Source organism: Gracilinanus agilis, chromosome 2 (assembly GCF_016433145.1).
Source record: "Gracilinanus agilis isolate LMUSP501 chromosome 2, AgileGrace, whole genome shotgun sequence".
Taxonomy (NCBI): domain Eukaryota; kingdom Metazoa; phylum Chordata; class Mammalia; order Didelphimorphia; family Didelphidae; genus Gracilinanus; species Gracilinanus agilis.
Window position 1 is genome coordinate 268401515 of NC_058131.1, and position 16898 is coordinate 268418412.

The 16898-nt window shown below is 47.9% G+C and overlaps 1 protein-coding gene across 1 annotated transcript; it reads right to left on the reverse strand.

Moving 5' to 3' along the window:
• Positions 1-1955: 1955 nt before the first annotated feature.
• On the reverse strand, positions 1956-16611 carry LOC123235132 (ectonucleoside triphosphate diphosphohydrolase 8-like). The gene is made up of 12 exons (XM_044661196.1): positions 16563-16611; positions 15805-15877; positions 13021-13131; positions 12259-12398; positions 11680-11797; positions 11300-11450; positions 10427-10586; positions 10007-10240; positions 8420-8695; positions 6381-6491; positions 5713-5850; positions 1956-2689 (listed from the first exon to the last, which is right to left on the reverse strand). Exons 4-12 carry the CDS (start codon positions 12376-12378, stop codon positions 2510-2512), a joined length of 1488 nt encoding a protein of 495 aa, XP_044517131.1. The 5' UTR covers positions 12379-12398; positions 13021-13131; positions 15805-15877; positions 16563-16611; the 3' UTR covers positions 1956-2509.
• Positions 16612-16898: the final 287 nt, after the last annotated feature.

The following is a 16898-nucleotide window of genomic DNA, read 5'->3' on the forward strand; positions in this document are numbered from 1 at the left end:
GGGACAAAGGAGTCCATTAAGATCCACCACCCAGGAGGCAATTGGGTGGCTCAGTGGATGGAGAGCCAGGCCTAGAGATGGGAGGTCCTGGTTCAAATCTGGCCTCAAATACTTCTTAGCTGTATGACCCTGGGCAAGTCACTTGACCCCCATTGCCTAGCCCTTACCACTCTTCTGCCTTGGAACCAATACACAGTATTGTTTCCAAGATGGAAGGTAAGGGTTTTAAGAAAAAAGAAAAAAAAAAAAGATCCACCACCCTGGTCAGAACATGAGTATTTATGGGTGAGGACAAATGAATCCAGGCCACCTGTATGGGTCATGCTCTCTGGGGGGCTGTGCTCCTCAAGCATTGCTTTCAGCCTTGTCCCCACTGGATCCTTGGAACCACCCAGGCCTGAACAATGCTTCACTCCCCTTTGTTCTGGCCACTCCCACGGAACAGGTCTGGCTTGGAGCCTGTTGTGTGCAGATGCAAAGCATGGAATCCATGCAAAGGTACAGGGAGAGCCTCACCCAGAATTCCAGGGGACCCCCCTGGAGAACTTTGGGTGAGGGGCAGTTGAGAAGGGTTGAAGACAGTTAATTGGTGGGATTGGATGTGAGGAGATACTCTGCTTGTTTCTCCTGACTTGGGGTTTCTCCTGAGAAACCATTGTAGCTTAAGCCAGTAGTTTCTACTCATAGAGTTAGCCTATTTGTCATTTCTATTCTTCATTAATATAGTTATATAATTATTTAGTAATTAGAGAGTAAGATATTTATCTATAGCAATAGAGCCAGTTTTAGTTAAGTGCTTCATCTTCTCCAGTGAGGAGGAGGAAGGGGGCATCAATTTAACAGTTTAGGGGCACCTTTCATTTATCCTAAACCCTTCATGGATTTATATAATTTTCCTTGTTAATTCCTAATATAACTTTTACCCTTCAAATCTGTGCCTGATAATCATTTGGAAGATACTTACAATTCAGTCTGAACTTCTTGATTGAATCCTGTTGGCTGCCAGTTTAAGATCTCCTCTGTCCTCAACAGTTAGATAAATAATTTCTATATATCTCCTCTAACTGACCTGAGAGGAATATAAATTTAAGAAAGGAACATTATTGGGGTTTCAGCCATAAGAGAAACTTACCAGAAGAATCCTATTGCTATCTTCATTACCAACTGAAGAAGCAGCAGTTAGAGGGGGAGGGGTTTGAGAGCCAGGAGTGTTTTACCCCCTCCTTTCCTCACTGTAGCCTGTCAATCTCTGGCTCTTAACTTAAAGCACTATTTGGCCCTGAAACATTTATCTGCTTCTCCAAACTATCTGTTAATATAATCATAACAAGCCTCTGGATAATGTGAATCATCGGAGATGACCCTCCTTTAAGTACAACTTGACGCTCTCTCTCCCATGTATATGCTAGTAGCAAAACAGGGAAAGGGGAAAGAATGGGAAGGGGAGATGATAAGGCAAGTACAAGAGGCTAAGGTCAGCCCTGGGGACACGAGAAGGGTTTCAGCCACTGTGTTGGGATGTTTTAAAAACATTAAGTTAACTTTTTCTAGAGGGAGTTTCCAAGACCCTCGTGGGAAGAAGCCATTGCTCATTACCTCCCCTCCCAATGCCTCTGTCTACCCAACAAGGAAACGTTTCCCACTTCACTCCATGCCAGTTCATCTTCTGCCTTATTCTCAGGGACCAATGCTCTGACCTGGGCTCGTGTAATTGGTGAAAGGTGTACATGCCAGGGAGGGGTATACTACACAAAAGAGTGGTCCCGCCATCCTGGGAACTCCTGCGGCCATTGCACATGGCCACTCTTGGATGTGAGGGGGTAGTGGTGGGAGGCCCAGGTTGCAGTTTTGGAGCCTTCAGCCAAGTGGTCAGTCCCCTGAATCAGGGCTCTGGTTCTCCCTTTCCCCTCCCCACGAAGCACCTGCTTACACAAAGTCAGACATCTAGACTGGAACAAGCCTAGCTTTAATTAAGATTTCCGGATGGAGGTCCTGGGCCCTTAGTGTGCATAATGGTGAAAGTGTTTACATCACTGGGCCACTCGGTCCATTTGTGTAGTTGCACGTGATATAAGGTTTGAGGGAATGTCTCTATGTCCCCCGGAGTAAGCTAGCTCACGACGGCACGAGAGCCCCTAACCTCTTCCACCCCTACTGGCCAACCCAAGGCCTGTAGGGTAAACAGAAGAGGAGGATGGGGGCAGGGGAGCCTTTGGGAGTGAAGCAGAGTGACAATGATGGGAGAAAGGAGGGGTGACTAAAGAAGAACATGTGGAGTGGAACATGGAGCATACAGGAGCAGAAGGAGACCTGAGGCATGGGAGCCAGACAGTGTGAGACACGTGGGTAGTACGGTGCTAAGGAACATGGAGCGGTCATAGGTCATCTCTTTCTCCATATCCAGCAGCCACCACCCTTAGCCTCCAGGATTGGGGTCTGAAAATGATCTTCATTGAACCAAAGGCAGGGCCCTGGGCTTGGGTCTCCCACCCAGACAGGAAGATTTCCCTCAGAGGAAGTATGCCAGCAGCAGAACCAGGGCTGCAACCAGGGTAAGTACAAGGAAGAAGATGGAGGTAACCCAGTGTCCCTTCTTCTGGGCACGAACATGGACTGGAGCCTCAGCCGGAATGATGTTGGTTAGGTTCAGCATATAGCCAAGAGTCCAGCCGATGTCCGTCTCTGAAGCCTGGCCGAGGGACAGAGGGGAGTTAGAGCAGAGGTCATGGCTAGGAACCCTTGTGCTAGCAGAGAAGCCGAATCCATGGTCTTCTTATCTTAACCCTAAAACCTCTGTGTGGCTCAGAGATATGATATCATTGCTAAGAGGCTTCTCATTGCCACTTGACTCTGGGGCCAGGGGAGGTATTAATTCACATTGAATAATATTTTGCAAAACTTTTATTTCTGTCCTCATGATTCTACAAGATTAGTTCTATGACTCCTATGGCTACCCCCATTTTACAGATGAGGAAACTGAGGCTCAGAGAAGTCATAATGGCTAGTTCAGGATCAGACTTCAATCCAGATTCTCTGACTTCAAATCCAACATTTTTTTCACTACAAAATGGGGGTGCATCTTGAAGGAAAACACTGAAGAAATGAACTAAATTGGGGGCACTTCAGAATTTTCTAGGGACTCCCAGAAATCATCTGGTTCATCCCCTTGTCTAAACTGGGCTGAACTAAAGAGGAATTATCTCACTTAAAAGAAAGGACCTGGGCTCAGATCTTGATTCTGCGATTTATAACCTTTGTAACCTTGGACAAGTTATTTCTTGTGTAGGAGTTTTCATTTCCTCATCAAATGTGAGCAGGGGACACATAACCTCTTAGGTCTCTTTCAGTCCTAAATATAGGACCTCTGGACTCAGGGTATCCCCAGCTCCTCCCTGTCAACCAGAAAGTCTCACTTCCTTCTTCTTCATTTCTGTGGATCAGAGTCCTGTGCCCTCCCACTTGCCAGCTGTTCCTATGTTTCCTGTTTGTGTTTGTTGCTTCTTGGTCTCCTAGTTAAAAGCTGTTTATGAGAAACTTTAACTTTGAAGGACTCATGATGAGAAATGTCATCTACCTCTAGAGAAAGAACCAATGGAGTCTGAATTCAGACCAAAGCATACAATAGTTCACTTTCTTCCTTCATTTCTTTGAGTTTTTTTCCATAGAAAGATCAATTTAGAAACTTTAACTTTTGTCTCAGGAAGCCCAGACTAAAGGGTTATTTGTATATTCCACTTCAGGTCATGCAGGGGGAGTGGAGACAAGGGAGGAGAAGAGAGAGAAGGTGGGGGGAGTGGGAGTGGGGAGAGGAGGGAGGGAAGAGAATTTCATAGAGTTGGACTTTGGAAACCCTCCCCTTTTCATTCACATGGGATTCCCTAGGCTCCTCTTGAAGGCCCTTCTCTTCAGAAAGAATGTGTGGGTTTCCCTCCTGTTTCCTCACAAAGTTTGGGCTTCCTCTGGCCCCAGCTTCCTGCCTAACACTCCTTTGTCCCAGACCAATGCCAGTCAACTAGATATGGGCAGGAAGGGACCAGGAGGGGAGGGGAGGAAAGGGGGAGGGTGGTTCTAGGTGAATTTTCCATGCAAAAATAACCCACAACAAAATCGTAATTCCTGTGGATTCAATGGTCATCTTAATGTTGATGATTCTCAGATTTCCTTATTCAGTCTTAACCTCTCTGCTGACCTCTAGACTCATACTTCTAACTGCCTACTGAGCATCTCAAACTGGATATTCCATAGACATCTTAAGCTCAATGTGTCCGAAACTGAACTTGTTATCTTTCCCTGCAAATGCTCCCCTCTTCCTAACGACCCTGTGACCACTGAAGATACCATCATCCTCCCAGTCACCTAAGTTGCCAGTCTAGGCGTCATCCTTGACTTTTTACTCTCCCTCCTTCCCCAGGCTCCAGTCTGTTGCCAAGGCCTGTTTATATTACCTTAGTAACCTCTCTCACATACACATCCTTCTCTCCTCTGACCCTACCACCATCTTGGCACATGCCCGTATCACCTCAGGAATGGACTATTGCAAGAGAATGCTGATTTATCTACCTTACCACAAGCCTCTCCCAACTCCAGTTCACCCTGCTCACAACTGTCAAAGTGGTTTTCTTAAAATGCAGGTACTGTACTACCCCCTACTCAATCAACTCTATGGCTCTAGGTGCCTTCGGGAGCAAATAGAAAATCCTGTTTAGCATTCAAAGCCCTTCAGAGCCTCACCTGTATAGTCTGCTCACATCTTACGCCCTACACTCCCATGTACTCTTCGATCTAGTGACACTGACCTTCTTGCTGTTCCTCAAACAAGACTCTGACCATTTCCTGACTCAGGGTATTTTCTTTTTCTTTTTTAAACCCTTACCTTCCATCTTAGAATCAATACTGTATATTGGTTCCAAGATAAAAGAGCAGTTAGGGCTAGGAAATGAGGATTAAGTGACTTGCTCAGGGTCACACAGCTAGGAAGTGTCTGGGGTCAAATTTGAACGCAGGTCCTCCTGACTCCAGGTCTGGCTTTCTATTCATTGAGCCAACCAGCTGGCTCTCTCTGGGTATTTTCACTGGCTGTTTCCCCACACCTGGAATGCTCTCTCTTCAAATCTTAGCCTCCTGGCTTCCCTGGCTTCCTTCATGTCCTAGTGAAAATTTCACCCTACATAGGAAGTCTTTCCCAAACAACTCTCGTCAGTGTTAGTGCCTTCCCTCTGTTGATTTCCCCCAATTTATCCTATATGTAGCTTGTCGAACACAGTCATTTACAAGTTGTCTCCCCTGTGAGACTGGAAGCAGGAATTTGAGGGCAGGAACTGCTTTTGCTTTTCTTTGTATTCTCAGTGCTTAGCACAGTGCCTGGCACATAGTAATGGCTTGAGAAATGTTTATTGACTGATTGATGGTCATTTTCAGATCACCCAGAAGGCCAAATATTGGTGAAAAATGGAAATAGTCTAATGTGGCTTTTGGTGAGTAGGGGAAAGGAGTATAATCAGGGTTCAAACCCATCATCCTGGTTCCTTCTTATATGAAAAGAAAAAGAGTACCCTTGTCAGTCATGTAGTTCCCCACCTGTTTGCTCCCCTGCGTAAGGAACTTAAAAGGGACCATTCAGAAAACAGAGTTCAAGATTCCGGCCCCCCATCCCATACTGTGGGAGGTCAAGCTTATTGTTGTCCCACCCTCATCCCAGTGACTCATACTCACTTTCTGTTGGAACCTGATGGAGGTCCAGCTCTTCTCAGAGAACTTGTAGCCTTCCAGGAGGAGTATGAGGATATAGTTGGCATTGGCACAGTAATCCTGAAGCCACTGCAACTTCTGTTTGGGGTAACTGGCAGTCACCTGAGGGTGAAGGTACAGGGACATCTGGGAGCCTGTCCCCAGGCGGGGAGGGGCACCTTTTGCCTGTCCCTTCCATGGACGAGCAGGCCCAAGGCCTAATGCTACCCTGATCTGTCTAACTCTGCCCTGGACACCCAAATTCTCCATCTTAAATGGAAAACATTAAATAGAGCAAAGCCAGTTCTCAGCTGACTGAAAGAATACAAGTTGAAACGGGCTGAGTGCCCTGATGCTTATGGTTCTGCATTGTCTAACGACTGTTCAGATTCCAAATCTGGGAACTCAAGGCTGTCCACAATCTGATCCCACTATGCAACAGAAAAGAGGGACTCCAGATTAATCTTATAGCTAACAAGAATCTATAACTCCCCAGATGGCTAAGCCCAATCATCCATCTAAGGCCTCTGGCCATTGGGGCTCAGCACCACATCTTTGACCCAATTTTAACCACCCCATCCCGACAACTGGGCAGGATGCCCTGTGAAGCCCCCTGGAACTTGAATTCCATCCTTATTCATTCCTGAGCTCACATCCATCCAACTCCGACTGCAGTAAAGCTCAATGATGTTCCGGACTTCCGACAGAGACTGGCCTGAGGTGATGTTGAGGAAGGCAAAGGTGTAGTAGAAGGCTGAGAAAGCCTGAAGGACAAGATCAGAGAAGGTCAACAATCCCAGGAAAAACCTGATATCTTCCTCCCTTTCTTGGGAATGCTCTTGAGTTTACATTAGTGGTTCCCTATTATCTATTGAGTGTTAGAAATGTATTCTTCATATACTATCTTCATTCCTATACATATTGGGGAGAATTACTGTGTATTCTTTTGCCTGAGATCTAGGCCAGAGATACCTTCTAGTTTACTGTTTTTGGCATTTTCTATCCTTGGGAATCCCAAGGAATGCCTTCCTTTTTAACAGAATTTGGTTAATAAATGTAGGGAAGAAGGGTTCTTTTCCTGCCTACTTGGCCTGTCCACCTGTGAGGATGGGGTGAGGTGGATAAGTTGATGGGCCATCTCTTAATTAGCTCTCACCAGCTAAAGATGTCTTGGGATAGTCAAGAGAGGGGCTGAGTAATGAGCTCCTAAAAATCTGCTTATTTGGCTGGGTGACCCAACTCAGGAGATCTATATCACTTTATATTGGTAATGAGGCTGGCCTAACCAATAAAACCAATATAATCAATAAACCCCCAAATCAGTCTCTCAGGATAATTTTAATTGTAACATGTCAAGTTCAAATTCCTCTGCCCTGGCATTCAAGGCCCTCAATGCCAGCCTCTCCAGCCTTCTCTTAAAAGCTCTTCTTTTCATACTCGTCCCCTCCATGCACACTGCTCCAGCCTTCAATGTGGCTTCTATTGTCCTGCCTCTGTGAGCAAAGGCTCAGACTGTTCTCTCTACCTGCTATGTCCTCCCTCTCCCACCAGCATCTCTTTCACTTGCTTACATTCCTGTCTAATCATGAAAAGTGCTTAGCACGCTGCCTGGAACATATAGGTGATAAAAAAAAAAACCCTTACCTTCTGTCTTAGAATCGATTCTAAGTATTGATTTCAAGGCAGAAGGGCAGTAAGGACTAAGAAGTTGGGATTAAGTGACTTGCCCAGGGTCACACAGCTTGGAAGTTTCTGAGGCCAGATTTGAGCTCAGGACTTCCAGACTCCAGACCGGGCTTTCTCTCCACTGAGTGCCCTACTTGCTAAATGCTTTTTGAGTGACTGAGTGACCTCACCTAGCTCTTCGCTTTGTAACATTCTAATGTGTTCATCATATACTATTAACAAAAATATAATAAAACATTATTATGTTATCCTGTAACATGAACAATAATATATTTATATAGTACTTATGTAGTATTTTTAGTAGTTTTCCTCCCATAAGCGGTAGATATTAGAAGAAAATATTTTGGACTGAACCTGCACTTTCATTGATATAGAGAACTCCCAGGAAGAAGACTTCCTCTGACGAGGCAAGTCCAGCACCATCTCTTCCTGAGGCATTGAGAAGTCACAGTCATGTAGTCAAGTAGCCAGTAGGATTAGAGGCAGCCTTGGAGCCAGGACTCCTCAGCAGCTCTCTATCCAGGATATTACGATGCCTCTCAGTCAGAATCTTCTCCCAATTTTATCAAAGAGGAAGCTAAGGTTTGGAGAGATCAACTGATTGGCTCATGCTGCCAATGAAGGGCCCGAGGGTGGCTTGGAGCCTTGGACTCCTGACTCCAAGTGCAGCATTCTATTCTTTAGAATATAGAATAGAATTTATTCTGTTCTAGAAGTTCGGTGCACCCCCAGCTTCTCAGCGGCCATTCATATCATTTATGTGCATGTATGTGCCCTCCCACCACCGTACCGTGAGCTCCCCGGAGGGACTGTGCCTCACTAAAACTTTCTATTTTGCTCACTGTCTAGTATACTATTCTGCCAATGGCAGACGTTGTCCTGTCCCAATCTGAGGAAGGGCACCCTTGGTTGGTTATCCCTTGAGATCACCGCCCGTTCCCACCAGCGGACATCCTTCCACTGCCCCCAGCACACCAGCCCCTGACCCCCAAGGGCCCTGCCTTACAAAAAACTGGCCGCTCACGTCAGGCTGGTAGGTACCATTGAAGGCGCAGGAATGATGGGGGCCACAGGCAGTAAAATTGAAGATGGCTCTGATGGCCTGCCGGCACTTAGTGGCATTGCCTGTGCCCACCAGTATCATCTCCTGGTTCAAGTTGACACCACTTGGCTGCAAGTAGGCTGTGCAGGGACTGTCATAGATAGACTGTGCTGTCACTTTCTTCTCAAAGCCTTCGTGGTAACAGGGATGCTGGATCTGGCCAGGGGTATCCTGGGATTCCTTGAGGACATGTAGAATAATAGAGGGGGGAATGTGGCTCCATCGGGCCTCATGTTGGGGCAGGGGAATACCCAAAGCATTAAGTTCAAGTCACCTTATCTCTCTCCCATCTGTCCCTGATCGCTCAATGACCTAATGCCATGTTCTGGCTCCAACCTACCTCAACATGCATCTCCTAGTGATACCCCCTCGGAATTTCATATCCCCACCTGTTTCTAGGCCTTTATTTCTGCTTCCACTCCTGCACCATTCTTCAAAGTCCAGTTAAAACCTCACTTCTCTAGAAATCTTCCCTGACTCTCACCTCCATCCCAAAATGATTCTCTCTCTTCCCCAGTTCTCCAGAACCTTGGTAATCCAAATCATAATTCAACACTTAACTGGGTTAAGTGACTTATCCAGAGTCACAGTGAGATGTGTCTGAAGTCAGATTTGAATATAGGTCCTCCTGACTCCAGGCCTGGCACTCTATCCACTGAGCCACCTAGCTCTCCTCATAGTTCAACATTCTAACTCATGTTGTTCTTATTTTCTCCCTGTAGGTATTATGTCTACCTGTCCCCCAAACTCTAAGCTACCCACGTGAAGGGCCTCGGTATACTCCTTATCTATCTCATAGAATAATAATTTAGGACTGGACGAGACCTTGGAGGCCAACAAGTCCAACTTCCTGATTTCTTAAACTAAGGAACTGAGGCTCAGAGATATCACGCAGCTAGTAAGGAGCAGAAGTGCATGTGGAATTGAGGATCTCTTACACCAAATCTGTCTCTCTGGGAGTTTCAGATCCCCCCAGGGGCAGGCATGGATCTGCTCCTTTTTGGACTTTCCCTAGAGCAGGACCATGCTCTATACTTTTTCAGACTGGGTGAGCTCTTCCTGTCTTCCCTAGATTGTGAGCTGCCCAAGGGCAGGGACTGTGCCCTATACTGCTTTTGTGTATAAGCTCAGAGGAGCCATTATAAATATTTATTGAAATTGAATTGATCCCCCAGAATCAGGGGAATGTTGCTCAAGACTATCAAGAAGGGCTGCCCTTTGGGACGTCAGGGATTTGGGGTTGTGGGAAGATAGAATGAAGGGGCAGAGCTTCACAAGATTCTTCTTAGGACCTGGTGCTATTGCTGGTCACCAGCCTGAAAAATGTTGTCCCCATCCCCATCAATAAATCTTGTGATGCCCTTGCTTGTACCGCCTACCCCTGTATCTATCTATAGTGCCCCCAATTATGTTCCTCTGCCTCCACTGTACCCCAGCCAGATAACCCATCAGCCCCTTTTACCCTACTCCCCAATCTCCTAGAGTGCTCACCTGGGTCAACTTCATGATCACCTGCTTCTGAGCCTGGGCCTGTCCATAGCACAGGTAGCTGTGTGTATAGATGGTGTAGTTGAAACCATACAGACGGAAGTGGGAGGCAGTGGTTGGGTCTGCAATGGGTCCGCTGGGGAAGAAGCTGATCTGGGTTGAAGCTCCTCCCAGGTCCAGGGCCCCAAGCACCTTGGTTGCTGGAGGGTGGATCCAGCCTCCATTCTTGACTGAATACTATATATACAGAAGTCATGTTAGACTAAGCCTTATGGAAGGCATGGAGTCTTGGGGAACCAGGGGCTCTAAAGGGAGGGGGCAATGCTAAGGGGTGTTACCAGAGGAATTAGAGAGGGCACCAGAAAGGCCAAGACTGGGATGGAGGGCAAGGGAGTTCACAGAGACTCAGGAGTTGGGGAGAACCTTAGTGAAGGTTTCCAGGAGGTAATTGATAGTGATCCAACCATAGACTCCTTCCTCAGCACCGGAGATGATCCGAGCCCCTCGGAAATCCATGGGGTACTCCTGGATAGTCTTGCTCACCTCAGCCAAGACCTGATTAGCAGCCTCTGGGTCCTGCAAGCTAAAAGCTCAAAAGTCTGTCTGTCTATCTATCAGGTAAGGGGCCAGAACGGTAAAGGGAAAAGAATTTCAGGAGAGAGAGAGGGAGACGTGGGTTATAGGTTAGGGAAAATGTGTCTTGGGCTCCAGGCAGAGGAGGGAGGCTAGAAGTTTGGGAATCCTTAAGACAGGAAGAATCAGGTAGGGTTCAAAGACTTGGAAGGGACCCCACAGGTCATTTGGTTAGATTTGTCTATTCATCTAAGGCCACTCAAAGAAGGAGTAGCAGGGCTGAGATGTGAGTCCAGGCAAGCAGAAAAGTTGGATTAGGGATCAGAGGTTTGGGATGGGGGGATAAATCAGAGGAGAGGGGTACAAGTAGTCCCATAGAAGTTCCTGGTAGTTGGGGTTCCAGGGAGCAAATAGGATCAGAAATGTACAGTTGGAAAGGACCTTAGAGGTCATCTACTCCAATGTTCTCATTTTACATATAAGAAAACTGAGGCCCAGGGAGATTAGGTGATTTGCCCAAGGTCACTCAGACAGTGTCAATGGCAGGATTTAAACCTATGTCCTCCTCTACCTCCAGAACCAGTGCTGTTTCCTTTGACCAAGAAGATTCTCAAACCTGTTGTCTTTCTCCTAAGAGCTAGGAAGGCTGAAGAGGGGGTACTGGAAGGATGGGGTTTGGGGTCCTGGAAAATAGGATTAGACAACCCTGGAAGGAGATAGTACCTGAGGATTCTCATCCCTGCTGTGGCCCCCAGGTACACAGGCACCTGGGCCAGTTGTGCTGCTGGGATCAACTTCATTGCTTTATCTAAACATGGCCTCAAGGATCTTCCCGCAGCTTCAGGTTTTTGGGCATAGCTGGAGATGCCATCGCCTGCAGGTGGAGTCATGTGGGCGCCAGGATGCCAGGGACAAGTGTGGACCAGTTCAGATGGAGAGGGGAGTGAATGGGAGTAGGGGCAGTGTAGGAGGAGAGAGGCTGAGGGCAAGGGAGAGGTACCCAGGGGCAGAGTAAGGAGAGGTCAATTGGGAGAGCAGAAAAAGGTAGGGGTAGTCAAAATGGGGTCCCAAGTACACACTGCCTCACCCGCCCTAGCACAGACCCTTCACATCACAAGTCATGGTCTGGCCAACCACGCCTGTGTCATTCTCCTTGTCCGCTGGCCACTGGTACATGAAGAGGGATGTGTGGGAGGAGCCGGCATCAAACACGAGTCCAAACTGAGGGAGAAGTGGGAGAGAAAGGAAGGTTTGAGAAGGTCCCAAAGAGGAAATCTGGGGATGAGGGGCAGATATTTGGCAAAATAATGAGGGAAGATTGAGAAGGGAACATTTGGGAAGCTCAAGATAGGGATGGAGATCATCAAGGAAGGAAGATTGGGGTTTAGGGAAGGAGAGATTTAAGGAGTTCAGGAAAAGTAAGGAGGTTGGTGGAGCTGAAGGTTAGAGGGAAAGAAGCTCAGGGACTCAGGAAAAAGAGGAAATGGGAGTCAGGATATAGGATATAGAGTTTAGGAGCTCAGGAAGGCAAATTTGGGTACTAAAGGGAAAGAAAGAAGAGTTCAGGGAAGGAAATCTTCAGTGTTAAATTTGGGGGATTAAGGAGTATGGGGTGGGGCTGGGAAACTTGAAAGGTACGAGGTGAGTCTGAGAAGCTAAGGAGGGCTGCCAGATGTAATCACCTTGGTTCCTGGGCGAAGGGTACTTTTAGTGGCCAGGAGGGTCAGCACCAGGGTAATAACTATGCAGGTAGTCAGGCCCAGTGTAATGGGCATCACCCAGCGCTTCATATCCAGCCCCATTGGTTCAGTTGCTGTAGATTCTGGAGTGGTATGGAGGAGCCAGGTGAGCCCAGATTCATTTTTTTTTTCAGCCTGGACTCTCCAGACTGAATTATTCTGCACAGATATCCACCTCCCAGGGATCCACTGACCAATTCTTCCTACTTCAGCTCACACACCAGGAATATCCCATCTTGGAGCTTTAGCATCTTCCTCCTCTCTCTACCAGGCAAAGGTTAAGGTCTCTTTCTCAGAGAAGCCCAAGGCCTGATTGCTTCTTCCCATAACCAGCACCCCCGCCTTGAGTTATTAACACAGGATGCCATAGGACATATATTCAGGTCACACATAACGCAGCTATTTCCAAAGTCAGGGGAGAAGGCTTTGCCCTAAACCTTTAATAATCTCCCACCTGGGTGTAGGCTGCCTGGTAATTATAGCCTGGCACAAAGCATAGAAATCTGTCTACCTGGGCCTTTCATCCCAGCCTATTCAACTCGCAGGCAGAACCATTGTCACCATCTAGACTAGTCAGAGAGGAAGCCACTCCCCATCCACCCTGGTCCTTCCTAGTGGGCCTAGGGTTCAGGAGTCCTGGGAAAGTGACTCAATTCCACAGACAAATTCAACAGCAATTCAATTCAACAAACATTTATGAAGTACCTATTTGTGTCCAGAGTCCTTTGCTAGGCTATGATCCCACCTGGGCAAAATGAGGGGAAAAAACCCAAAGCTCAGGGAGCGAGAGCTTGGCCTGGATCTTGGTGGATAGTGCTAGAAGAAACCAGAGGTAGAGTATAATATTACACTTCCTGCCTCTTTCCAAGGCCTCTTGGTAAGAGTTAAGGTATACCATGAGCAATTCAACACAATGTCACAGGCCAGAGCCCAGGGGAGGAACTCATACACACCACCCATCCTGTCCATAAGCCACTCCTTTGCTAAAACCACAGACCTACCCAAAGAGCTCTGGGAATGGGAGGAAAGTCGAGAGGAGGGATGGAGGGTAGGGGGAGGATGGATCAAATCCCAGCTCCATGGGTGGCATGGCCAGATCTTAACAATGACCGCAGTAAAAGTAATTTAATTTTTTTTTTATGGGAAGTTTCTTGGTTTGAACTAGAAAAGTAATTACTTAGAGGAAATGCACCCAATGTTCCCTCCCTATACAAGGAGTACAAACCTTCTTCCCTATATGGGATGATTGCTGAAGCCTCAAATCTGAGGGACCTGGTCAAAAATGGGAAACCAGTCTGTGGTCTCTGGACCAGGAGAGTCCCTGAGGTCAGACCCCGTCCAAAATGTGGCTAGGAAAGGGACTGGACAGATGATTTCATTGGTATCCAGGTGGTTGGTCCCTTCTCTACAACCTGGAATTTATAAAGTTGCCTTCTGAGAAAACTGAGTGGTTGTGATTCACACAGGGATGCACAGCTAGTATGTGGCCAAGGCAGACTTGAACCTAGGTCTTCCTAACTTCAAATAAATCTTCTATTGACTATGTTGGGCTGCATGCTTAATTGCATGCAATAATAAGAGAGAAAGAAGAATGGAGCTGGCACTTGTTCCTCCATTCTGATGGATACAGCTAGACATAAAACTCTGCCTATATGCCCAGGAAGGATCTCTAGGGGATGTTTGAGTTTGGGAAGCCTGGGGCATTCAACTTCCTGATTCCTTTCTGGACACATCTCACATTAGGGGGATCCAGCCAGTCACTTCCCTGTGGTTTGGATGTAGCAGAGAGAGGGGCCACCTACCCCTGTGTCAGACCATCTAATTCTCAAGCTCTAGCAATGCCCTGAACTGGCCTTGTCTCATCCTCCTATTTCAAAGCAGAGTTCTCATTAGAGCTTAAATGCCAATTAGCACCCACCCTGCCCTAGGCTGATATACTCTAATCAGACTGGAGGAAGCCAAGCACAAAGAATAGGAACGAGAGGCAGTCAGTCTTTAAGGCTACCCCATCTCATCTTACCTAGTGCCCAGTTTCACCTAGACTTGTGGCCAACTGTGAGAAACAGCATTAGCCAGATGAATGTGGGAACTTCTCAACTGATTTAGGCTTAGAAGGAGTTGGACCACCATCGAATTTCCCTTTCCAGCCTCCCAAAGTCTGAAGAGAATTAATTTCCTCATCCTTTTCCTCACTCTCTAACAATTATTCTCTGGGTTTCCTTTTGTGTCCCCCTGATTTTATCCCAGATCCCGAAGCAGAGCTTCATGGAGGCCAGCCTCTCTACAGTGTTGGGGCAGATGGAATTCACAGTCCTCAGCCCTAACAAAAAGGAGCATTCCCCTACTCCATTGCCCCAAGGAACTCCCAGAGATGATTTTTAAAACACAGGTATAATAAGATCCTCCAGGTAAGGGCTGCAGCTAACAAGAGAAGAGATATGGGGCTGGGCCAGGGCTAGCCTATTGCTCTCAGGAAGGGTAAAGGGAGGCTGGGAGGTTTCCTTTATCTCCCCAGGAGACATCATGTTGGACCTTGCATCTTTAAGCTGTTCCTTCACTTTCTCTGTCTCACCCTAAGTTCTTTCACACAGACACATTTCTGACCTATAGTCTTCTCCCCAACACAACTCCATGGCCCAACCTGCCCATGTGCTGCTCAGTTCCTTCTGACTCTTCCTTCCCCCCACCCCAAGTTCAGCCACTCCATAAACCCCTCTCCCTTTGCCCTTTTTCCCCTCTTCCCAGCCTCTCCAACACATTTTCCCTATGGGGTTACATGACAGAGGAAGCTCCCTTACTCTCGCCTTAGGCCTCATTGTCAACCAGGGCCAGAGGAAGGTAGATGGTAGAGACCAGTGATGGCCAACCTTTTAGAGATTGAATGCTCAAACTGCAACATTCAAGATACATGTGAGCCACCCCCTAACACCAGACAGGGGAGGGAGGAAGCACTCCCATTGGGCTGCTGGACAAAGAGGCAGGTGATGGAAAAAATGTCCTCAGGCTTGGTGGAAAGGCACCCGTGCCGTGGGTTCACCAACAGGAGTATAGACTAGAGAGTCATAGCCTAGGAGTCAGGACCCCAGGGTTCTAGTCCTGGCTCTGTGATTAACTCTTGCAATTTCTGGGTATCTCTTTAATATCCCTGAGAAGCAGCATTTATCCATGGAGTTACCCCAAATGACCTCTTCCTTTCCCTCCAGCTCCAACATTTTATGAGGGGAGGGGCCAGCAAAGGAGGACCCCAGGTAGGCAATGCCACTAGACTTAAGAGTTTCCTTCTCTCCTTTGATTTAGTTTTCTCTTCCCACAGACAAAGCTCGGTCTACAGAGAGAAACACTAAGAAGGACTGCAGTGGGGAAGGAGAAGGGACTTCCATTTCCAGACATTGAGTAGTGACCCTTACCTTGTTCCCCCAACTGAATCATTCCTCTGGAAATGGCTGAATCTTCTGGAGAATGTCCCTGGAGGAGCCAAGGACGACTTACCTGAGGTCCCACTAAGCATGAGGAGTCCTTCCACAGATTGGGTCCAGATCCTTTGAGTTTGAGGGTAGGGTGGCTGGAAGGACAGGGAATTTTATGCAGAAGAGGCTAAGGTTAGGACAGAGAAGGAACTTTCTAAGGGAGGTGGGAAAGGAGATGGAAGGGGGGAAGGAGAGACCCGAGGCACGTGGTAATGTCTGAGGAGCCCAGAATCCTGGCTTCTCCACATGCTGTCCATCACCCCGTTTTTTCTCTTCTCTGTGTATAGGAGCAGGGGGAGGGGTGGAAATGACCAGCCTCTATGCAAAGGCCCAGACCAAGAGCCGAGAGTTTCCCCTCTTATCAAAACCAAAGTTCCTTGCCGTCCCCCTTCCCGCACCCAGGTTCCGGCTCTGGCTCCGGCTGCCGGCTAGGGTCGAGATTCGGGAGCTTGCGACATTCCCCGACGACTCCAGAAGCCGGAACCAGAGCAGAAGTGTCCTAGACTTGGATTCCTGGGTCTTGCCCAAAGGGTGTGTGTGGTTCAGAGCTCTCAGCAGGGCTGTGTACTCTCTCCAGTAAACCTACGTCGACCCTGGGTCCCTATGGGGATAAGAAGCCCGAGGACAGCTCCCGCAGCCCAGAGACAGTCCAGCAGAGAGGAGCGCGGGAAGACTAGGGGATACGGTACAAGGGGGCTCCAGCAGCCTCAGAAGCCAGTTCCCTCTCGGCCAGCAGTCTCCCCAGGGTCTCCCCATAGAAAGGGTCAAAGATCCCGGTACCTGCAGGATCTGCGCTTGGGTGGGCGCTGCTCGCTGCCCCGGAGTCCCCTAGATGAGTGCTGGAGGCGTTTGGGCGGTTTTCCAGAAGGCGGCACCAGCTGGGGTCCCCCTCCCCCTCGCGAGCTTGAACCCGCCCTTCCTGCCCCTCCTCCCCCAAGGTTGGGGGCGCTGGGGGGAGGGAGGGGGTAATGTGTTTTGCTTGGCCCCAAGCCCAGCCAGCTGGTAGAGGCTAGTAACTAACTGCAACTTTCATTCATACAACAAACATTTATTAAGTGCCTGCAGTGTACAGAACAGAGAAAATAAGATGAGATGTAGATATGATAAGGTCCCCGC

Excerpts from the sequence above, each read along its gene's own strand:
- LOC123235132 (XM_044661196.1), bottom strand. The coding sequence starts at position 12,378 with ATGGGGCTGGATATGAAGCGCTGGGTGATGCCCATTACACTGGGCCTG. Across the intron at positions 10,587-11,299 it reads GCAGGGATGAGAATCCTCAG|CTTGCAGGACCCAGAGGCTG; the intron begins GTACTATCTCCT and ends TTGAGCTTTTAG. Across the intron at positions 8,696-10,006 it reads TGATCATGAAGTTGACCCAG|GAATCCCAGGATACCCCTGG; the intron begins GTGAGCACTCTA and ends CATGTCCTCAAG.